Genomic DNA, 22,558 nt, shown 5'->3' with positions numbered 1-22,558 from the left:
AAAGAAAGTTGAACATGGACTTAAGGTAAGGGGGAGTATTTGGCTCGTGGAGGACAGAAAAGAGGAGACATAGAATCCGTAGATTTCTACGATCTCGGATGGGGAGCCATTTTAGCTGTGCGCGGTACTGGGACACGTGATCATATTTACGTAGCCCAAAAACGAAACGGATACAGGTGTTCAATAAGCGTTCAAGCTTATTGAGAAGTGCCTCGGTCAAATCCAAATAACACACATCCGCGTAGTCCAGGATCGGTAGGAGCAGTGAGTTGACTAATGCTAATTTCGTGTGTTGAGGAAGAAAGTTTTTAAGGCGAAGCATGGAGTGGAGAGAAGCATACACTTTGCGAGACACCTTGTCCAACTGTTGCTCCCAACTCAGGTGTTGATCGATAGTCAGCCCTAGGTCAATAACAGTTGGTGAGTAAGGTACCACACGCCCGTCAAATTTAACTGGAGGTACAGTGGTATAGTCCAGACAGGATAAAAGTCTAGAACTACCTACAATTATGGACTGACACTTTTTAGGGTTGACGGAAATGCCAAAGTTCTGTGACCACCTAAGTATCTCGTCGAGATCACCATTCACCCCAGCAATGCCAGCATCTAATTCGTCAATTTTAACATGGCTGTAAATTTGCAAGTCATCGGCATACAAGTGATAGGAGCAGTGAAGATTGGACGTGACGGAGTTTATAAAAGTAGAAAAAAGCAAAGGAGGGAGAATACCGCCTTGAGGAACACCAGCAGTCAAGTCGGCCCAATCTGATAGAACAGAAGGACCACTGCGAATTGCCTGCTGGCGACCTCGAAGATAAGAAGAGAACCAGCTCATTGCAGGAGCGGAGATCTTGTGACATTAGACCCTGGGAAAGAACATAGGCTACTTTTTATCCCGGAATTCCCACGGGAAAACTTTTTAAGGCGAAGCGGAGCGCGCGGGAACAGCTAGTTTATTATATATTATTATTATTATTTACCTGTTCCTTAAATATGTCCGCAGGACCCCGGGCATAGACTGACGCTAATCTGATTATATAGACATTACTACCATGGCAACAAGTCATACCTACTCTAGGATAGATCGCCATGGTAGTTAGATTGGAAGATAACATTAGCCCCTGGTCTACCGTGAATGAATGAATTATTAATATTTTTTTTATAATCATAAACTACTTATATAAATTGTGGGTAATTTTTTTACAAGCCGCGAGTGTTGAACAGAAAATGACCAAAGAAATATTTTCATAAATATTCGGGCATTCCCGAGAAGGATACCTAAATATTTTTTCGAGAATATTAAAGAAGATAATCTCATCAGCAAAATCCCTAAGTGATTGATAGCGTGATAACATAACGCAACATATTGCTGCAAAAAATATTAAAACGAATTGCTTTCTTAAAACATGCGAGCCTATATTTTGTTAAGTTTGATAATTAGCACCGCCATTGGTAAGTGATCAAATATTTTAAATTTTAGATTTGGAAAAGTTTTAAATTAATGAAATTAAGATTTATGTATCAAGTTCAATGTACATTATGATTTACTCTCTGGTCTCTCATCTATGTGTATCATATGCATCACTGCCTAGCGAGTTCTGAAGCCAATCATATGGCAATCAGCACACTCACCAATGCAAGGTCGAGAATGACATCAATTTTCGACAAAGTTATACGAGTAGGTATACTTATTATTACAACCTTTAAAGTGTTCGCACATCACGCAATTCACGTAGATGCGGAAAGATAATACTTATATAAAATATCTGCATCAGCAACCGCTACATGGTTTTGTTACACCGCCGTATTTATGACGAATCGCGATATAGTCACGTTTATCTACGTCTATACAAAACCGTAGAGCGGTAGCTGAGTTTATATTGTGTCAATGGGAATGTAAAGTCAAAACGAAACTTGCATAAAAGAAACTTCATAGACCGTATTTATGACGAATCGCGGTATAGTTACGTTTATCTACGTCTATACAAAACCGTAGAGCGGTAGCTGAGTCTATATTGTGTCAATGGGAATGTAAAGTCAAAACGAAACTTGCATTTATAAAACAAAACTTAATAGACCGTCATTTGTTTCCACAGCGGCGCCGAGCAGCCGGCTCGTGATTGGAGGAGAGAATACGTCCATTGAGAGATACCCATTCTTCGCCAACATACAGCTGCGTCTATTCCAGCTGCTTCTGCTGCACTGCGCGGGGTCACTGCTCACTCCTGATGCCGTGCTGACGGCCGCGCAATGCTTCAGGTAATCATGACTGAATTGTTCTTCAACATTGACGGCTGGAGTGTAGTGGGCAGTGACCCTGACTGCTATACCGAAGGTCCGAGTTCAATCCCCGAGGCAGATATTTGTTACAAAATAGATAGTTGATTGGCTATAAATGTTTGTGTTGTGTGATATCCCCTTGCCGCCTGCCAGGCGTGGAGAAAACGGCAATCCTCCCGTCTTAGTGGAGACTCGTATCCTGCCGTGGACTATTACGGGATGTGCGTGCGTGCGTGTGCGTGCTTCGTTATTTAGCCATGGCTTGACAACGTAGAATAAGCTAGCGAGCGTGTTAGTGTTTTCTGAAGTCTGAAAGTAGGTGACTTCAACTGAATTCTTGTGCAATAATGGTATCATTCCATTCCCAGCTTAAAGAACCCCAGTTCGTATCGACTGCGCCTCGGCAGCCCCATGGCTTCATACGGCGGGGACTCTCACGATGTCTCCGAAATCATCATACATGAGGAATTTGACGAGGGCTCTCTAGCCCATGATGTGGCCATCCTCCGCCTGACATCCAGTGCCCAGGAGTCGGCGACTATTGGCTTTGCTCGTATCCCGTCCCGCTCCTACAGCCTACCGGATAATACGCCGGTCTCTGTCGTCAACTTCGGGCAATACGCTGGATTGGTAAGATCTTTACTGACATTACTTCCGGTTCGGGTGAGCCATGTGCAATTTACCTATGACAAGTTTACGTGGGAAAAGCACAGGGATTTTTATTTGCTATTTAAAGCACCCAATTCGCATTTTAAAACTACCGTATTCATTCCACAGGATCCATCATTCCCCGTGATAGTGATTCACAAAGCGGACGTGTTCACCATCAACCAGCAGACCTGTGCTGACCGATATGCCGTGCTGAACAACCAGACGGGATCAGAGACCACCCGTGACGTCACTGAGGGGATGATCTGCTCCGGAGTGCTGGACGTGGGGGGACAGGATGTGTGTATGAGTGGGGAGGGGAGTCCCCTAGTGTATGGGGAGGATATCGTGGTGGGAGTCACCTCGTGGGTGCATCGGTGCGGCGACGCGCACTACCCTCGCGTCAACACGCGCGTTGCGTCGTATTCTGACTGGATTGTTGGAAATGTCGTATAAATGTTTATAAGTATCTATTACATATTTGTATGCTGTAAGAGCAAGATTCCTTACTTTAAAAGGTTTTTTTATTGAGTTGTTTGAGTCTAATCATTGTTTTTGATAAACTGATGTGAATTTTTATAACGTGTGGACGTTTTTTTACTAAGGGCGGATTCGGCCAACGTCGAGTAACTGTTTACTCACGAGTAAAGTACCACTTACTCGCGAGTAAGCAGATTTTGCATTCTACCAAACCTGAAACCAAGATAACTAGCTTATCCCAAGAATAAAATGTTATACCGCCAAAATTGACCGTGTAACGAGCTTATCCGAGAGTAATTTTGTAATGGCGGCAGCACATCAGCTGATTAGAAAACCGTCATAATGACATATAAACACATCTGTCAAAACATAAACAAAAGTACGTTAAAAGGCAAAGTCTCAGAATAACAACAGCGAATAAAATATTAAAACATAAACAATTTCATACTTTTATAATCCATTCAAACTAAGTTGGCATGTCATTTCTATTGCATGCTTTGAAACGCAGCTATTTTTATTTTAGTTGCAATACAGTTTCGTTCCTCGTTCATTCAATTTAATCATGGTATAACTTGGTAGAATGCAAATGTACTTATCCTAGATATTTACTCGCGTATAATTTTAATTCCGGTATAGTTATTCTCGTGTAACGTGATGTTTGGACGAATCCACCCTAAGTAGGTATATTAATGTCCTGAAACATAATAAACCTTTGCATGTATAGTAATTATCAGAGAGTGCGCAATTGATTTATAAAACTACTACTTTACTTATGATAAGTTGATAATACTACAAGTTTCTAGTATGATTGTGATTTATAATTTGTCACTGTCAGATTAAAAGATTTTTAACGACTGAGTTCACTTGATTATCATTTGTTTATAATCATGAAGGTTAATTAGCGGTAAAATAAAATAAATAACCATTAGATACTGTAAAAGTCATTACTGATTTAGGTGACTGTAACATACTATTCTATTCAATTCTATGTGGAGGTGTATGTACGTACCTGCATCAGCTCACTCTAAACTCATATTGGAGCCTATGAGCATAAAACACATAAGTACCTACATAATAAATATAAAATAGGAAATAGGTACTAGTTATACAGACTTACATAAACTTATGTAAGTAAGGTAAGTGATGATTCGTCTAGGGCCACTACACACCAAAGCCGGCGGCCTAGTGCCGGCGGGTTAACATAGTACAAAATGAGGCATGATTGTTCAAAATGAGGCCGGCGGGTTGAGCGGTGGAGCGGTGGTAGCTCAGTCGGGTGAGCGCCCGCTTCTCAATCAGGAGATGCGGGTTCGAATCCCGGCGCAGACATGTACCAATGAGTTCTTTCAATTTATGTACAATGTATACCATCGCTCTTACGGTGAAGGAAAAACATCGTGAGGAAACCTGCATATCTAGATTTAGCACATCAATCTAGATATGTGAACCCACCAACCCGCAGTGGACCAGCGTGGTGGGAAATGGTCCAAGCTTAGGAAGGCAGTTTAGACCTTGGGGATATGCACAAAGGTTCCATTCGAGAGAGCCAGATGCAGGTACTTACACCCCCACAGAGAATAGAATAGAATAGATGATATGTCAAACTGACGTTATGATATGTACCTATATCAAATAGATATGATACACTACACTATACATATTATATTACTCTCATCACCTGTCTGTGAGTCTCGGGGTCTAAGAAATAGGCTCAAATTTCATAGGAATAGAGTTCCTATTCTTCCTATGTACGTCAGTGATTTGATTACATAAGGGCTAACTTTCCCACATTCTCACAATGTGTAATCCACAGTTAGGTACTAAAATGGGATATCAAAAGAGATTGTTTATTCTTTTGAAAAGCACCTCCTATATTTACCTAGTTACTTAGTCACTTACCTATCTCACATACTGGTAGTAGGAGATATATTTAAGTAAGCATTTATATTAAATGTAGATGTCTGCGATTCTTACTATAGGTATTGGATATAATAATAATTATATATATGTTGTGATTACTTTTATCATAGACTAAAATCTCTTATCAAATCAACCTCGTGTATGTTTTCATGATATGTCAGCAAAATATGAGAAAATATTTATGGTAAAATTTTATCATTGAGCTTTCCGCAGGTAAGTAGTTAATGTAATGTTAGTAGAAACATGAAGAATAATGTAGGCATATTACTATAAAATTTTGTCGTCCCTAGTGTACCTACCTAATATAGAGATGAAAGCTCACACATCAATATTAGCCTAGTGATTGCGCGGTGCCATATAGGACTAATGACTTATTCAATAAGTTTTTAAATAAAATAAAACATTTATTAGAAAAAGTACCTTCTTACATAAAAAAAACAGGTCATTCGATTAAGAGTAAATTCTTCTAACTTACAGGTAAAGTGGTATTAAAATTGGTATTTTGGAAAAAGGGGGTACTTCGTTTACCACTCTGAACAACTTTTGTCCTACGACTATTATGTTAAAAAGTTAATTAATTCCTGAAAACCATTAAAACATCAGTAAAAAAAAATTAGTAATATAAATATACTTACTCATAATGTACTCGTATGGCAACGTAAAATAGTAGACGATAAAGTAATTAAAATCAGATGATTTATTGATAAGGAATCAAATTAGAAGATATAAAAAGAATGTATGAACAAAAAATATCACAGTGTGTCGGTGCTGACTCAAAATGCGTGTTTTGGTACTTATTGCTTTATTAGTGGGAGTCGCTTTGGGTAAGTAAAAAAAATTATGAGAACGATTTATATGCTTACTCAAGTTGCATCCATGTTATCGGAAGCATGTGATTCTTATTAAAACAATGCATTAAATTATCTCAATATGACGTTACCAGCGTCGATATCTACGGATTTTTACCTGTCCTTTTTGAAAATCGAAGAAATGGAATGTGCAACGGTGCTACTAAGTTCATTGAGCAGCTTCTCGTGCTGATGATAATAATACATGGATTCTTCTCCTTAGCGTGTCGGTTCATCGTGGAGAACTAGATTCACAGCCTCAAAACTAAACGATGACTAAGCCCCAATTTCGCCATAGTCGGTTATCTAACCGACCAGGGATTGGTTCATCATTAGGTATACGTCATCTCCATATTAAATTCTTGACAGATGTGTCAAAAGTCAAGCACTAAACCCTAGTTATGCTCTAACCGACTATGGCGAAATTTGCACTTATAGTGTCATTCGGGAACAAGCCAGCAAAAGATTCAATTTTATTTGCAAGTCACGCTTTATTTATTTACAAAATACATTTTTTACTTCCACAGCGGCCCCCAACACCAGCAGCCTGGAGCGTATCTCCGGGGGCTCGGAGACGAAGATTCAGGAATATAAGTTCATGGGAGCGCTGAAGATCGGAGCCATCGCGGTCTACACCTACCACTGCGGCGCTGCGCTCATCTCCAACACCGTGGCCCTCACCACTGCCGACTGTGTCAAGTAAGGAGTTTTACTACTGTCATAATTAGCCAATAATCATCCACTGCTCAACTGCCTCGCCCAAGGAGCGCCACAACACGTGGTCCTCGGCCTTTCTCACCCATGCAGCCACTACCGGCCGGTCGGTCTGGTAATATATAGGGAATCAAATCATTTCCCCGTTTATTTACTCGTAGCATGAGCGGCCCGTTTTAGAAATCTTTTCTGCTACTTTCGTGGTAAATAATGATTTCACTGTTTCATTTATCACTCTGGGCATGTTGTATAGGACAAAACAGTAACAAAGCCTGCAGTCGCTGAAACAAAACTGTATTTGGATGGACTAGGTAGTTATTATTCATTTATCTTAAACGATTTGAAGTTTATATTTTTCCAAATACTTTCCAGACTGACCGTGACCTCGACCCTGCAGCTGTCCGTGGGCAGCGCCTCCAGCGGCGGCCTCATCAGCGGCTCCGGGCTGCGCATCCAAGACGTCAAGAGCCACCCCAACTTCGACAGGCCCAAGCAGGCGTACGACGTGGCCATCCTGTTCCTGCGCGACCGCGCCACGCAGTCCGCTACCGTCGGCTACGCCCGCGTCCCTGGAGTCACCTACAACATCGCTGACGACACTGAGGCGGTCGCCCTCGGATGGGGAACCACCAAGGTAGGAAACCTTCACTCCAATTTGAGCTGGACGTATGCACTCACGTGGTAGCCGTATCACCGTTTCGGAATGAGGGTTCACTTAGGGTACTCATCTAGGATATAGATGTGCAGGTTTCGTCACGATGTTTTGCTTCACCGGCAGAGCACGTGGTAGGTAATTGTACTTAAATTAATTGATATGCATTCCAGGATTTGAACACTCGGCCTGACACGGCCACGGCTCTACGGAGAACAATTTGTATTTATAAGCCACTTTGGAATTTCAATGCGTCTGTCACCACCCCGTGGAAAACTAGGCAGCTTCTGATAACCGAACGCGCTATATTGTTTATATCTTCTGAGGGCGATAAATTCTCGGCCCAAGATCCAAACGAGACCACACCTCCCAGAATATAGAGATTCTTACCTAAATTAAACCATCTATTCGCAGGAACCCGGCTGGTTCCCGGAGTCCAACTCCGAGACCCTCAAGAGCGTGACCCTCAAGATCGTCAACCAGGAGAAGTGCAAGACTGACTACAAATACCTACAAGGCCAGCCCCTCAACGGCTACCTGCCCGACGTGCACGACACGATGATCTGCGCCGCGGTGGTGAATGAGAAGAAGGGCGCCTGCAAGGGCGATGAGGGCGGCGCGCTGGTGGTCAGCAATGACATCCTGGCTGGTCTGTTCTCCTGGGTGTACCGCTGCGGCGACACCAGGTACGCGTCTGTCTTCACTCGCATCTCCACTGTCGCCAAGTGGATCATCGATGAGACCGCTTAAGAATGAACAGCGATGTTCAGGAAATACATTTATATATTGGTAAGAACAATTTAATGTATATTGCTAAGCACATATCAGTATATTAAAGATCATATTAAAATAAGCGTACATGTTTTATTTACCTGCACGTCCCATAAGAGTCAGACAAAATAAATTTTCGCCCGATGTGTAGCTGGGGATTACTGCTAATACGAGAATAAAACTGAAGGTTCATAAAAAAAGTCTTCGGCCTCTCAGTGCTCCGGAGCAATTCATGGTGTTGGTGTTGATGACGACACAGTTGAGGCTCAATTAAGGGGACTTAGATTGAAAGATACATTAAGAGTATGCAAGGTGATGAATACTAGAGGAACGGATTAACATACCTATTCTCATGTGTAAGGGCATTATCAGAAACCTGGACAGCCAGGTTAGCGGTTCCCAAATCAGAGCAAGGCTGGTAAGTATTGTGCTATCTGACCTCTCGAATAGAATCGATTTATGACGTATTTTAGATTTTACTAAATCTTAGTCGAAGTGTCCGCAACTAATCTCTCTAATCTAATGGGACCTAATCTCTAAGGTCTAAACTCCCTTCCTCAGCTTGGACCATTTCACCGCATCTACACTTAGATTTGTGAAATCTAGATACGCAGATAGTTCACGATGCTTTCCTTCACCGTAAAAGTAGAGTAGTCTTATACAGTATTGGTAAAAAAATATTGAAACCTTCCCTTAATGAAGATCTAACCATAATTATTATAATAGAAGCTTTGGGAGAGTCGCCACCTAGCGTAACATGTGCTGCTCCAGAACCGAGCCATCTCCTTACAAATTGGTAATTATTCCCACTGCTATGAAAAAATTAGTGTCTAAGTCCTTTGTTTCCGTGGTATGCATTCCTTCTTCCGGAGTTTGTACCTTAGGGTTACAGAGCCCGTAGCATAAATTTTAATCGTAAACGTGAAGTAAAATTACGTGGCACATCAAATGGTTCAATTCCACGTGACAGGCATAATAGCAATGAGTATTATGCTAGTTGTACGTAGTACTTCCATGGTATTATGTAAAGCGGATAGGTACTGAGCCCGTAGCATAAATTATAATCGTAAACGTGAAGTAAAATTCATCGAGTAATTTTGTATTAAAATTTTAGTTCTGCTACCGATCGCCTGGGGCGGCATATTTTCATACAAAATTGCTCGAAGAATTTTACTTCACGTTCACGATGAAAATTTATGCTACGGGCTCAGTATCCGCTTTACATAATACCATGGAAGTAATAAGTGTAGGTACTACGTACAACTAGCAGTACTTATTACTTTCAGCAACTAGCTGCTTAGACAACATTATAGATATATATATAGGTCTATATTGTAAAACTACACTCATGAGCAATGAAAAAGTTCCATTGTTCCATTTTCATTGCACGTGAGTATAATTCTATTGTATTCTCTATGGGGGTGTAGTACCTGGCTCTCACGAATGGAACCTTTTTGCATAACCCCAAGGTCTAAACTGCCTTCCTAAGCTTGGACCATTTCCCACCACGCTGATCCACTGCGGGTTGGTGGGTTTAAATATGATGCATGTTTATTAGTGGCTATCCCGTTTGCAGGTGAATGTACTCGTCATACTGTATAACTTTCATTATGGGACCAACTCTGAAATTGAGAAAAATAAAACAGCTGTTCCATACATTCTGATATATCATAGCCACTAATAAACAAGCACTCTGTATATCGCTACCACTAGCGGTAACAGTATCCTGCGGTACAGTCCCAATTGTTAATGTAAGGGTCCCATGTACTGTTGCCATGAGTAGATAGATAAGTATTTACCGCTAGCATAATTATATATGCAGTTCTATTTTATATTTATAATTTATTATGATATTATTTATATTTATATTTGTAGTTTTGTTTCATGTTTGCTTTATTAATAGTTAGGTTTTATTATTTTTGTTAATTGTACCTACTTCAAATTTAAATTAGTTAAAAGATTTAATTTTCTATTTCTCTTTCACCCAGTCGTAGGTTGGCTGGAAGAAATTGCTTTTTGGCAATAAGCCCGCCTTTGTATACGTCCTATATGTCTTAAATTTGTAATCTGTTTTGTATATTGTTTGTTTGTGTACAATAAAGCGTTTATAAATAATTATTATAACTCAGCGGTTTGAATGAGCCTTAAGATAGTTATACAGGTAAGAAAGGACGTAGGTACTTACACAGATCTAATATTTGATAGTAGTAAAAAACCCTAATCGCATGCCCAACCTATAATCCTTTACACATGCAGTCAAAATAATAATGATGCACAAATATTTAGGAAATCTCCACTGTCGATAACAGATATGGAATTCTACCACAAAATAACCTACCTATGTAGAATACTCGTGTACTGAGGATAAACAAGTAAAAAACAACGATAAGGGAGAACTACAATATTTGTAGCAGCATAACAAGTCTACCAACCATACTGGTTTATCCCTTACGTAGGTACGTATCCTAAGAGCTAGGCTTCTCCATCTATCCATGTTCATCTTTAGGTCATGGTGTTATTTATAGGGGATGAACTAATTTACCTTTACCGTTACTAATTACATAATCCATAATACACTCCCGGGCAATGAAAAAGTTCCACCCACAAAATGCCGACACTAAACAAATCCTATTTATTCATACATTTAAGTTAAAATTTGTACAAAATATTATCCTTTTTAGTTGGTCGTATCCTGATGCTCTGTTAAATATACTTCAATGTTAGCTAGACTTTTCCGTTTAGGAGTAATTTGGTGCTTTTCAGAGTGGAACCTTTTCATTGCCCGTGAGTGTAGATGTCACTAATTCCGCCTTACTAAATGCCTTGTGATGGAACTTACAGTATACAACACTATTATACACATAATATAAATTTAAATATAAAATAAAATAAAAAACTACATATCCAGCTATTAGACATAATTATAAAGATATGTAGACTTATTTTAAAATTTACTAACTATCCTAATAAAATTAAAACATACAATGCAAACTATGCCGAAAGGGGGTAACTCAGGGGCTCAATTTAAACAAATATTTATTTGTACAACTTCTGAAAATTAGCAAAAAAAATACTCACACAGCCTACGCTTTTGTGCTGAGCCAACAACAAACGCAGAGCTTAGGTAATTTTTTTTAGCTGTAGCTAAGTGTAAATTTTAACGAAATTCAAAATAGATGAAAAAGTAATGTTGTTAGTTATAAAGTAAACAAACAAGGACATCCTTTACAGTTTTACAGATTGAAAGATCGATTGTAAATAGTTGCAATGGTAGTTAGGTATTACTTAGTTAAAAACAAATTCAAAACAACGTAAGTACTATATCCAAGATTGTTAGATTGCCAAAATTGATTTAGATTATAATCAAGATTTTGTTACTCCAGAATTATTACTAATGAATTAGTGATAAGCATTTTAATATATATTCGTCTATCGTGGTGATTAAAACGTCGAGTGTATCCACAGTTCCTTAAAATGCGTGTATTAATTTTGGTGGCTCTTTTAGGAGCCGCTTTTGGTAAGAAAACTTTAGATTTCTACACCTACTACTACTTATTACATTCATATACACTCACGGGCAATGAAATAGTTCCACTTAAAAAATGAAATAGCTCCACACCAAAAGATTCCATTTTTTTTCAAAGATTTAATTTAAATTTTAACAAACTATTACCGTTTTTAGTTGGTATGTAATATCCTGAAGCTCTATTAAATGTACTTCAATGTTGCAGAAGGAGCCATTAAGGTAGCCTTTTCCGTTTAGGAGTAATTTGGTAATTTTCTCAGTGGAACCTTTTCATTGCCCGTGAGTGTATATTGTTATCTGTTTTGTGGGCATAATACTTACTTTAAATCCTAAAATATACATGTCAAATGATGCCATAACAGGAGACTATAATCACAATAAGCCTAAGAATTTGTTAAGGTATAAACTTTAGCCCTAACTTAACCCTTAATCTTTGTCAGAATAAAGACAAGCTTGATTTTTTAAAGTTAATTTTTTACAACGCCGATGTATAAAGTTCTCATTTCTCCTATTTCTTTTATTTATAGGTATATGGATATTTCTACCTATTTCTTGCACATCAGAGGTTCCTTTTTTCACTTATAATTTTACCATCAACTCTGTTCTCCCGACAGCGGCGCCGCAGTCTCAGCGCATCGCCGGCGGTGAGGACACCACGATCCAGCAGTACCCGTTCTTCGCCAACATCAACTACGGGCTGCTCGGCATCTGGGGGCTGCACTGCGGGGGCTCCCTGATCAGCAACAGCGTCGTGCTCACCGCTGCCGACTGCGTCAAGTAAGTCCTAGTTAATTCTCGGACTCTAATCTTGCGCCACTTGCATCTATTGAGGTACTTACTTAATAGTACCTATCTACTTATTTAGGATGTATAAAGTTTATGCCGAGTTGCAGTAAGGAATATTATTATAATATCAAAAATGTCTCTTTCAGTCCGTAAGCATGGCAGGTATAGATTTAATAGACATTGGTTTACGTTCCTTTGTGCAACTCAGTGTTAGTGAAGTAGTGTACGGTGAAATGATTACATTTCTTGGCATATAGTATAGTAAAGTACCTAGCTCCTCTAGCGGAAAATACCATGAAAATACAAATTTAACATAATTGAGCTTTTTTAGTTTTTGCAAACTATTAATGTTTTCCAGGACCCTCAGGCTACCTAATTCATACAGCAAAAAGATAGTTTACAGTTTAACTTCCTTACTAACCTTCCTCACCATCGTATTCCCAGAGGTCACTTCGCGTTCACGTTCCGTGTGCGTCTGGGCAGCTCCACGCCCGGCTCTGGCAAGAACTTCAACGTGGAAGACTTCAAGACGCACGAGCGGTTCGACTCGCCTCGCCAGGCCAACGACATCGCCCTGATGTTCCTGTCGACCAGGGCTTCTCCGTCTAACACCATCGGCTTTGCGCGCATCCCTGGTCTGTCGTACACCGTCGCTGACAACACCAGCGTCGTGGCTGTTGGATACGGCGATCTGAGGGTAAGGGGTCCTTCTGACTTTAATTCTTGAGGGCTTTTATAATTTATGGGTGTATGAAGGAGCGATTTGGTATTTTTGCTTACTCTTCCATGCCATCTGTTGGTCGTCCTTGATATCTCTTTGCTGGATCTATATCTTGACTTCTATTCTTGCGCGTATTCATTATAGATGTCGCCACAGGTGAACTAAGTGGATAACGCTGTCATTGTTGTAAAAATCTACTCTCATTCTTGTCCAACTAAGCACATCAAACATAATATTCCTACCTAACTATTCAAACCGAAGTCACTTCCTCAACCAGATATACATAGGTACCATAGCAAATTAAAACAAAAAATATTTTGCAGGAAAATGGGGATAACCCTGAGATGCTCCAAAGCGTTGAGCTGTTCACCGTAAACCAGGAATACTGCTCTGAGCAGTACGCCTATCTGAAGACCCAGCCTGATCGCGAAGACACGCCTATCGTCTCCGAAGATATGCTCTGCGTCGGACTGACGGGTATCGGTGGCAAGGGCTTCTGCAAGGGCGATGAAGGTGGACCAATCGTCATTGAGAAAGACATTGTGGTGGGCGTGGCCTCATGGAGGTACAGGTGTGGAGACCCCGTATACCCTGGCGTCGCCACGCGAGTGGGGAGCTACGCAGACTGGATTGTAGCTAACGGTGGTGTCTAATGATACTATTGTTTATTCGTTTATGCTCAAGTAAACCTGTACATATTGATTGATATTATTATTTGAATAGACGGCGTTAGTTTTTAAGCAACAATATCGTGTTTTATTTACGGTATCTACAGCAGTTTTTACACTGTTGATAATCCACAACAAACAAAACATAGAGGCAACATACCATACCTACACGACCTAAAGTATATTAACCTACAAATAAGGGCTTTTACTTATAACAAAAACTAGAGATGTTACCCTAGCATTGCTATGCCTTATTTATATATACATTTTTATACCTTCTTGAAAAACTTCCACAAGTAATACAAAATCAAAATTGCGTAGCGTATAACGCTAAATGGCTCTCAATACTATAAAATATTATCTCTCATTATAATATATAATTTCGTATATAAATAAGTTCAAAGTTATTGGTATCAGTATTCAGTAAGGTGAGTTACTAAATTCGTGATAAAAAAAGTTACTTATTGATTATTTTGGTAAAATACAATACAAGAATACCTACGGATACTGTACATTTTGACACTGTATACTGACACTGTATAGATACTTTATACTTATACTTTCGACGGATACTGTATGCTGATACTGTATACGGATACTGATACGGATACTGTATACTGGTATATTGATACGTTGTACTGGTATATGTACATTGATACTCTATACTGAGTTGATACAGTACACTGATACTGATACAGATACTGTAAGCAGATACAGTATACCGTTACTGTATGTTGATACTGTACCGGGTAAGTAATACGAGGTATAAAAACGAATGGTATAACATTCACAAGGTATACGCCCATAATTATGATATAAATTTATTAAGTATAACGATCACTGTGCATAACAAACGAAAGGCATAATTACTAAATACATAATTTCGTTAAGAATAACGTTCAAAAAGTATAATTTCAATTGATATAACGATTAAAATGCATAACGTTTATAACATATATTCTACAACGGATATAATTATCATAATGTGACTGTGTTGTATCGAATATTATTATAGTATCGAATTGCCACGTTAGCCCGTCATAGTCGAGAGATATTGACTTCACTCGACTGTGGTGGGCTTCAGATACAAGATTGTCGAACGTACAACGCTACATGCAGTTAAATATATAGACCGGTCGCTGCGATGCACTCTGTGTGATGTCTGCCTAATTTGAGAGCCGGAAGACTTTATGACAGCTCATTAAAAAAAACATGGATGGCTCTCATGATGGATTCATTTTGCAGATTTTCTGAAAGCACATAATTCGGTGCTCGCGGGCGTTTTTTCAATCGCAGCTGTATCTTCGTAATTTTTTGTCTGATTTGGATATTTCTTTCACCATAAGTCATTGTTTTTTAACTGCCATCTACAACTTAACAAAAATCGTGACTGATCCCCATTAAATTACGTTTACTTTTAGCTAAATTACGAAGTCAAATGAGCCGTGCCAGATAATAAAATAATGTTTAGTATAATTATACGTTTATCGAGATAAATGCGGTTAGCTTTAACTAAAATTTAAATAAGAAGTCACGCAAGCCGCCCTAAGTTTAAATTGTTCTTTTGCCGAAGGTTCCAGTTCGGTACCCGGCCAGTGTAGTAATCGTAATTAGGTAAGTATAAGTCAATTTTACGATTTAAGATTTGACGTTCGAAAATTAGCAACATGTGAAAAGGGCTGTCTGTGCCTTCCCCGCAAGGGGAATCCCAATTTCAAAAATAAACGGTAAAAGTTCATACCTATAACATAATCTCTTTTACTTAGCTAGAGACAAAGTACAGTTTAATCATAATATTTACAATCAGATAATTGTTTTTTTGTTGCCTGATTAGGACATAGAAGTAGAAATAAAAGACTTTAAGTATTTCATCACTATACCTAAGTGACATCGATAAATAGCTTAATGTAAGATTAATGATGATTGATAAATATCGTAGAATTCGATTGGCACATCCAGGAGCCATGCCGATACCTACTGACTCATAAAATTATAATATTTTTTAAAAATTGTATCCTTCATTGTTGGTAAGGTTTACTAATTTTACGATAGGAGTGATCCATCGTCACTGACTCTCCCGCACTCCTTCTTCAATAAATAAACAGAAATGCATTAAACCGTATTCTTATTTATTCATTAAATTACAAGCTGCTGTTCTGGATCCAGTCGATGTACTTGGAGACGCGTGCGTTGACACCCGGGTAGAACTCGTGAGCGCAGCCCATGCCCCAGGAGGTGACTCCCACCACGATGTTTCCAGACAGGGCGAGGGGACCGCCGGAGTCTCCTTGGCAGGCGTCCTTGCCGCCGACGTCCAGAATACCAGCGCACAACATGTTGTCGGTCACATCGGGCCAGGCTCCGTAGCCGGGCTGGGTCTTCAGGTAGGCGTAGCGCTCGACGCACAGCTCCTGGTTCACGGTGAATACTTCCACGCTCTGGAGGACGGTGGGGGCTGGGCCGCCAGACTGGAAACGAAATGTATAGAGGTTAGGTATATAGCTGTAGATCAATCAGAAGAGGTTATAGGTATAGCTATAGATCAATCAGAAGCATTTATGGATCATCAAAACGATAGCAGTCTCGACGCTTGTAACTGATACAAAACGAATCGATCAAGTAAAGTGTTGGAATAAACTATGTCCTTTACGCGGCCGTACTAATCTTTTCACCGGTGAGACAAGCCCTAGTCGAGCACAAGTTTGGTACCGACACATTACGCTTAAAATAACAGGACACTCACGTAGAGGGCACCGACACCGATGGCGGTGACAGGGGTGTTGTCGGGCAGGGAGAAGCGCGCGCTGGGCAGACGAGCGATGCCGATGGTGGAAGACTCCTGGATGGGAGTGGCCAGCTTCATCAGAGCGATGTCGTTGTCCAGGACAGGGGTGTCGTAGGTCTCGTGCATCTTGATGGCGGCGATGTTGATGAACTGACCGCCGGAGTTGGCGAGGGAAGAGCCAAGACGGACGCCGAAGCTGCTGGGGCGTTCACCGCTGTGGAAGAAAAAATAATCAGATGTGTAGGTAGACAGTTTTGGAAGTAAGAGAATTAACGAAGAAAAAGCTAAAGTCCGGCTTTAGCTTTTTCTTCTTTGATTCTCTTAGGATCAAGAACTCCTAAAATGTAAACAGTTTATTTAGTATTACACACTTGCACCACAGCTTCCTCTATTCCTATTTTTTTTTAACTCTCTTCCATCCAAAGGTTGTCTGGTAGAGATTGCTATAAGCAATAAGGCCGCAGTTTAAGTTTATAAAGAGGATTGTAATAGTATTGTTAATATAAACAATTGATAATATAAACAATGATGTCAATACTAAAACAAATGCAAACTTAGACTTACTCAACGCAGTGAGCGGCGGTGAGGATGATGTCATTGCTGATGATGGAGCCCCCGCAGTACAGGAAGCGGATGCCCCACGTGATGTAGTTGATGTTGGCGTAGAAGGGCCACTGCTCGATGGTGGTGTCGGCGCCGCCCACGATACGCTGGGACTGCTTGCCCGGGGCCGCTGTAATGTAATAAAAAGGTGGTTGAAGTGGGATTCTGTTGCTAAATTTTGGTGCTGATATCTCGATATGTTGAGAACAAAAAACTGGTTTTGCAATGATTTGTTTTGAAACTAGTGTTTAGTAAATTCAAATGCTGTTGATTCAGATCACTACCAAAAGAACGAGTAGGTATACCCAGAGGATTTAAAAAGAATCATCAGTTTTTCTATAAAAATTGTCATAGTATGTAGATTGACATTAGAATTGAACTCTGACGATGATACCACCATAGAAAATTAGATCGAGTTTATTAGTATTTATGTATATCGTTGAGTAATGTTTATTTATTTACATTATTTATTGAAAATCGTTTCGTTTACTTTTCCGTTGAATGTTGAGTTCTTACCAAGGGCCGCTGCTACTACTGCCAAAAGGATCAACACACGCATTTTGAGTTTTGAAATCTGTTGTGTACACTAACTACTCATCTTTATATACAGACTGATTATTAGATTAATCAAATCAATCTGATGATAATCCGTTGCGTGAATGATTGATTTGGAAATCATTCATAAAGTACATAGCATACCTAAGAATAAACAGTATTTGGTGCTTAAGGCGAAGTTTTAATTTCTGGAAGTGCTGAATTAACTAAACTTACACTTAAAAGAAATTACACAGTGCAATTACAATTTACGTCTATGACAATTAAACAAAAACCATTTAGAGGAGACGGTTAAATAAACGAGAGTTGCTTTAAATTACTTATACACGTATCAAAACAAGCAGGGTGGCAAAGAAATCCTGATCTCAGTCAGGTGTGGTCAGGTCAATGCTACAGAATGCCCTTTTGCCAAAGCTGAGAGTTTAAGGGTGAAAAAAATAGAAGTTTTAAATGTTATGCTAAATGAAGATTTGTTTTATTTTTTATTCATTTAGAAGAACTTGTTTTTTTTATTAAACTGAGATCTTACGAAACGGACCTTAAATATTGATCATGATTCATGATAAAAAAGATTAAAAATTAATGTTTGTTACGTAGGTACTTAGAGGTGTATTGATAAACACTATGCAGACAATCAATGACTCAAACACGTGTTTTGCCTCACATCGCCTTAAAAAAGGAAATGCGTAGCTTCTATCAATAACGCAGATATTACGAAAGAAAAACAGCAGATCCATTGAATAGGAATTTAAGTATGGAAGAGGTTTTCCGTTTGTAATTTCAGTGTTGGTCCTTCAATTAAAAATTGTTCAGTATGTCGCATCAGTCGGATATTTTTCAGATAATACATATGAGTAATTACACAAAAAGGGTATAGTTACTGCCGAAATGGGGTGTCTCAGGGGGTCATTGTCCTCCCTGAGTCACCCACTTTCGGCTTGGTATACCTACCCTTTTTGCAACAGCCTGTATAGGTACCATACCCTATTCCTGAATTTCTCTGAGAGAATTTAATGTAGTTATGTTGTATGCAACTGATTGGACTGATGTTAGTGCAGACGTTTCTTTTTAAAGATGAGAGTATGTAAGTACTTATCCAATAGTTGTCTGATTACGATGATGATGATGGCTGTCGTCTCTAACGGCGGATGTAGCCTTATTAAACCGTCTTCAATCATGTTTCAAATGAATGATTTTTTGATATATTCATAGGCGTAATACTTACTTACGCATAACATTCATTTATATTGTACTTACATAGGTATTAACTGTATCAAAATCGATAGATTGTTCACATATCAACGCGTATCAAAATGTCGTAAATGAATTATAATAAATTATGTAGATCATGGTCTGAATTTGGAATACCTACCTCAAAGATAAAGAAAATAAGTTAGGCAGTGAGCTATTAGCTTCAACGCGTAATTGTGCGTGCATTTTGTAATAATCTCCTTCAATAATGAGGTTTTTTGTAATAATTAGTCTCCTTGGAGTCGCTTTTGGTAAGTACATAACAAACTCATCACTGTTTTTATTTATTTAGTCTTTAATATCTAGCATCCAATTTCACTATCTTGAATACCGGAGACTTACGTATATACAGGCCATTACAGGCATAGTATTTATTGGAGGTAGGTTTAGGTAGCTATCTTTCACCCATTTGCATCGATATGTAAAAAAGGCAACACAACTTTACTTCGTTAAACAATATAAAATTTCCTAAGCAATAAATGATGACCACCGTTGCTTGATCAGCAGTAGAAGAAGAGCGGATTTCCGTAGCATTACAACGCCACGCCACTGCAGTATATCTCGTAGGTACCTACCTACCGATTTGAAATTTCGATTACATCATGGGATACGAGATGCAGCTAAAGTGCTAATGTCAATTCATCTTATCACCTTGGCTCTGATATTTTTTCGTCCCGATTCCAAATAAACTTACTTAGGTACACTCACTAGCAATGAAAAAGTTCCACCTGCCATTGACGTTCCATGTCACGGGAACTTTTTTATTGCTCGTTACTTTATTTTTGAAATCATATTTTTATGTTTTTGCCTGCATTGGCAATATTGGCATTGAAATTACGAAAATCAAGTGTAGCGTATCACGTTAGCTTTGCCAAATAACTAGTTATTTGCAAATATGAGTATCATTTGATTCTGTAACAAATCGGCTTTGACAAATTATCTGCAATGGCTGAATATAAATTCAAATTCTCAACATACATTATTACTCAATATTAGTACGTATTTGAAATTCTCGTTATGCACAAATATAATTTTGTGAAATCTGTATTTCCGTTTTCCCTGAGTACGTATAGGACCTTGTTTCAGTCATCGAATTGAAACCGTATATCATTCATATTAAAGTTATGAACTCGTCTATGTAGGTATTGAAGTCTTAAGAAGTCTTGAGAATTATAGTTACATATTTATCATCCCAATTTGATTGCACGAAGTGTAGTAATTAATTTTATTGTAATATTATTACAAGTGTATAGCATGTACTTAACAGGGTTGTTAATCTAACAGACTATGGTGAATCTAGGCCTTAACCTGCCGCCGGTAATCCACTATTCCCTCTAACCAGTATCTAACATATCATCCCCTTGCTTCCAGCGGCTCCAAACTCCCGCATCATGGGCGGCGCGGACACGGCCATCGAAGACTACCCGTTTTTCGCGTCCATCGAGTACAACACCTATGATGTCTGGTTCCTGCACTGCGGTGGGGCCCTCATCAGCAACGACGCCATCTTGTCTGCTGCGTCTTGCTTCGTGTCAGTAGACTACTGTGGAACTAGTTTGGGAGATACTCTTTAATATATACCTGTGCTTTATTAAGACACTATTCTACTCCCTTTGCGTGAGTGCATGAAAACAGCTTCCACATATATGTGGCGAGTCGTATCTAATGTACGGTGGCCTGCGCCTAAAAGTATACAGGCGGAGTTTTTAAAATAGCGATCCCTGATGATGAAGGGACCAGCTACATCTGTTATAAATCCGGGGATGTGTTATGTGTGATGTGTGTAGAAGTGGTGTTTATGTGGATGTGCTTGAGCAGCATGTGAGCTTGAGCTCGCTATTTTAAAAACTCCGCCTGTATACTTTTAGGCGCAGGCCACCGTACATTATATATATAGGTACCTACACCTAGCGTGATTGGGCATTCTTAGTTAAGTATATCTTTTTGCATATTGGCGCTGATTGTTAATTCTTCTCTCCCGTAGTTTAAAGGGAGATAATTTAAGGATCTCTTTTCGTGGGGTACTAATCAAAGTGCCAAGATGCTATACGATGGATGATTCCTAACTTAACCTAATAAAAACCTATTAAATTTTTGATGCTGCTCGTATCCCAATCTAACCATAACTTATTCTCCGCTCTAGCGCCTCCGACCCCGCCTTCCACCGCGCTCGCCTCGGCAGCTCCAACGCCACGACCGGCGGAACCCTGGAGACCATCGGCCAGTTCATCCTGCACCCCAACTTCAACCGAGTGACCATGGAGAACGACATCGCTCTGCTGCGCCTCCAACTGAACGTGGAGGAGAGCCAGACGATCCAGTACGCCAGTATTCCTGGGCCTAATTATGTGCTCGCTGATAACTTCGCGCTCACCGCTATCGGTGTTGGCAGACGTGCTGTGAGTTGTAGCTATGTGTATAGTTTAGGAGTCGTAACGCTTTATTTATGCGTTGAGTTTTAATCCTTCGTAGTCACAATCAATGAAATAGGGCCTGTGACTGGTCCTTTAAATTGAATGGTACCACTGCAGCGGCTGAGAGCGGTGGTAGCTCTATGTACTCGTCTTGCTTTCTTTCACCTTGTTTCACCATACGTAACTCGTGGTATCGAATACCAGTCTGCAAAACTTTAACTTAAACCGATAAAAGGCTCCTTTTCTTAATTCATAAGTAATATACAAACATAGTTACTCCTCTTATTTATTGTCCTTAACTCCACAGCCCGGTGACATCAGACCCGCAAAACTCCAGAGCGTTAGGTTGAACCTGATCAACCGTGAACTGTGCGCAGCCCGGTATGCCGTCCTACAGGCCGAACCAGGCTATGAAAACTGGCCAACTGTCACCAACACCATGATGTGCACGGCAGTGCTCGACCAACCAGGCATCGGCACGTGCCAGGGCGACAACGGCGGACCAATCACAGCTCAGGGGAACGTCGTATACGGGGTTGCGTCGTGGCAGTATTCCTGCGGATCTGACATCTTCCCTAGCGTCAACACCTGGGTCTCGCCGTTCTCTAACTGGATTCAGGCTAATGTTTAAGTTAGTTTTGTACTTTTTATAAAGTTGTTATTAAATTAACCTGTATTCAACAATTCATAAACCTGAAAAAGCACAATGTTAATAAAGGCCCTAGCAAAATATAAGTAATTCGAATCAGAAGGAACGAGTTAAGGTAGCTACATTATTTCCTGCAAAACGGAAGAACAATATAAATAATTATATCCATATAGGACAGTTTTCCGACTTGCAACAAGCAACTTTGGCCTCATTTCCACTCTGGATTACAACGCAACAATTAACAGCAGGGTGCCGATGCCGGTGAGTCGGTGACGTTATAGTTCGAT

General features: G+C 39.7%; 5 protein-coding genes across 5 annotated transcripts; 4 read left to right on the top strand and 1 right to left on the bottom strand.

Annotated features, from left to right (window-relative positions):
- Positions 1–1,301: 1,301 nt before the first annotated feature.
- Positions 1,302–3,388, top strand: LOC105393887 (trypsin, alkaline A). Its single transcript, XM_038106632.2, has 4 exons — positions 1,302–1,452; positions 2,097–2,259; positions 2,649–2,910; positions 3,058–3,388. Exons 1-4 carry the CDS (start codon positions 1,407–1,409, stop codon positions 3,382–3,384), a joined length of 798 nt encoding a protein of 265 aa, XP_037962560.2. The 5' UTR covers positions 1,302–1,406; the 3' UTR covers positions 3,385–3,388.
- A 2,608-nt stretch (positions 3,389–5,996) lies between these two features.
- On the top strand, positions 5,997–8,396 carry LOC105386106 (trypsin-1). Its single transcript, XM_038106618.2, has 4 exons — positions 5,997–6,152; positions 6,704–6,875; positions 7,263–7,524; positions 7,957–8,396. Exons 1-4 carry the CDS (start codon positions 6,107–6,109, stop codon positions 8,290–8,292), a joined length of 816 nt encoding a protein of 271 aa, XP_037962546.2. The 5' UTR covers positions 5,997–6,106; the 3' UTR covers positions 8,293–8,396.
- A 3,276-nt stretch (positions 8,397–11,672) lies between these two features.
- Positions 11,673–14,089, top strand: LOC105386078 (trypsin, alkaline B). Its single transcript, XM_011556565.3, has 4 exons — positions 11,673–11,830; positions 12,454–12,616; positions 13,070–13,322; positions 13,670–14,089. The coding sequence occupies exons 1-4, from the start codon at positions 11,788–11,790 to the stop codon at positions 13,997–13,999; spliced, it is 789 nt and encodes a 262-aa protein (XP_011554867.3). The 5' UTR covers positions 11,673–11,787; the 3' UTR covers positions 14,000–14,089.
- Positions 14,090–16,124: 2,035 nt separating this feature from the next.
- LOC105386077 (trypsin, alkaline C-like) lies at positions 16,125–17,981 on the bottom strand. Its single transcript, NM_001320025.1, is given in 4 exon segments — positions 16,125–16,482; positions 16,758–17,013; positions 17,364–17,532; positions 17,919–17,981. Coding segments are annotated over 4 exon segments (795 nt in total). The 5' UTR covers positions 17,962–17,981; the 3' UTR covers positions 16,125–16,155.
- Positions 17,982–19,302: 1,321 nt separating this feature from the next.
- LOC105391882 (trypsin CFT-1) lies at positions 19,303–22,292 on the top strand. Its single transcript, XM_038121600.2, has 4 exons — positions 19,303–19,459; positions 20,580–20,739; positions 21,352–21,607; positions 21,930–22,292. The coding sequence occupies exons 1-4, from the start codon at positions 19,417–19,419 to the stop codon at positions 22,251–22,253; spliced, it is 783 nt and encodes a 260-aa protein (XP_037977528.2). The 5' UTR covers positions 19,303–19,416; the 3' UTR covers positions 22,254–22,292.
- The last annotated feature ends 266 nt before the right edge of the window (positions 22,293–22,558 follow it).

This window comes from Plutella xylostella, chromosome 9, assembly GCF_932276165.1.
Source record: "Plutella xylostella chromosome 9, ilPluXylo3.1, whole genome shotgun sequence".
Taxonomy (NCBI): domain Eukaryota; kingdom Metazoa; phylum Arthropoda; class Insecta; order Lepidoptera; family Plutellidae; genus Plutella; species Plutella xylostella.
Note: the sequence above shows the minus strand (reverse complement) of the source record. Positions and strands in the feature narration are given on the sequence as shown.

Excerpts from the sequence above, each read along its gene's own strand:
- LOC105393887 (XM_038106632.2), top strand. The coding sequence starts at position 1,407 with ATGCGAGCCTATATTTTGTTAAGTTTGATAATTAGCACCGCCATTG. Across the intron at positions 1,453-2,096 it reads GATAATTAGCACCGCCATTG|CGGCGCCGAGCAGCCGGCTC; the intron begins GTAAGTGATCAA and ends TTGTTTCCACAG. Across the intron at positions 2,260-2,648 it reads ACGGCCGCGCAATGCTTCAG|CTTAAAGAACCCCAGTTCGT; the intron begins GTAATCATGACT and ends TTCCATTCCCAG.
- LOC105386106 (XM_038106618.2), top strand. The coding sequence starts at position 6,107 with ATGCGTGTTTTGGTACTTATTGCTTTATTAGTGGGAGTCGCTTTGG. Across the intron at positions 6,153-6,703 it reads ATTAGTGGGAGTCGCTTTGG|CGGCCCCCAACACCAGCAGC; the intron begins GTAAGTAAAAAA and ends TTACTTCCACAG. Across the intron at positions 7,525-7,956 it reads TCGGATGGGGAACCACCAAG|GAACCCGGCTGGTTCCCGGA; the intron begins GTAGGAAACCTT and ends ATCTATTCGCAG.
- LOC105386078 (XM_011556565.3), top strand. The coding sequence starts at position 11,788 with ATGCGTGTATTAATTTTGGTGGCTCTTTTAGGAGCCGCTTTTG. Across the intron at positions 12,617-13,069 it reads ACCGCTGCCGACTGCGTCAA|AGGTCACTTCGCGTTCACGT; the intron begins GTAAGTCCTAGT and ends TCGTATTCCCAG. Across the intron at positions 13,323-13,669 it reads TTGGATACGGCGATCTGAGG|GAAAATGGGGATAACCCTGA; the intron begins GTAAGGGGTCCT and ends AATATTTTGCAG.
- LOC105391882 (XM_038121600.2), top strand. The coding sequence starts at position 19,417 with ATGAGGTTTTTTGTAATAATTAGTCTCCTTGGAGTCGCTTTTG. Across the intron at positions 19,460-20,579 it reads TCTCCTTGGAGTCGCTTTTG|CGGCTCCAAACTCCCGCATC; the intron begins GTAAGTACATAA and ends CCTTGCTTCCAG. Across the intron at positions 20,740-21,351 it reads TCTGCTGCGTCTTGCTTCGT|CGCCTCCGACCCCGCCTTCC; the intron begins GTCAGTAGACTA and ends TCTCCGCTCTAG.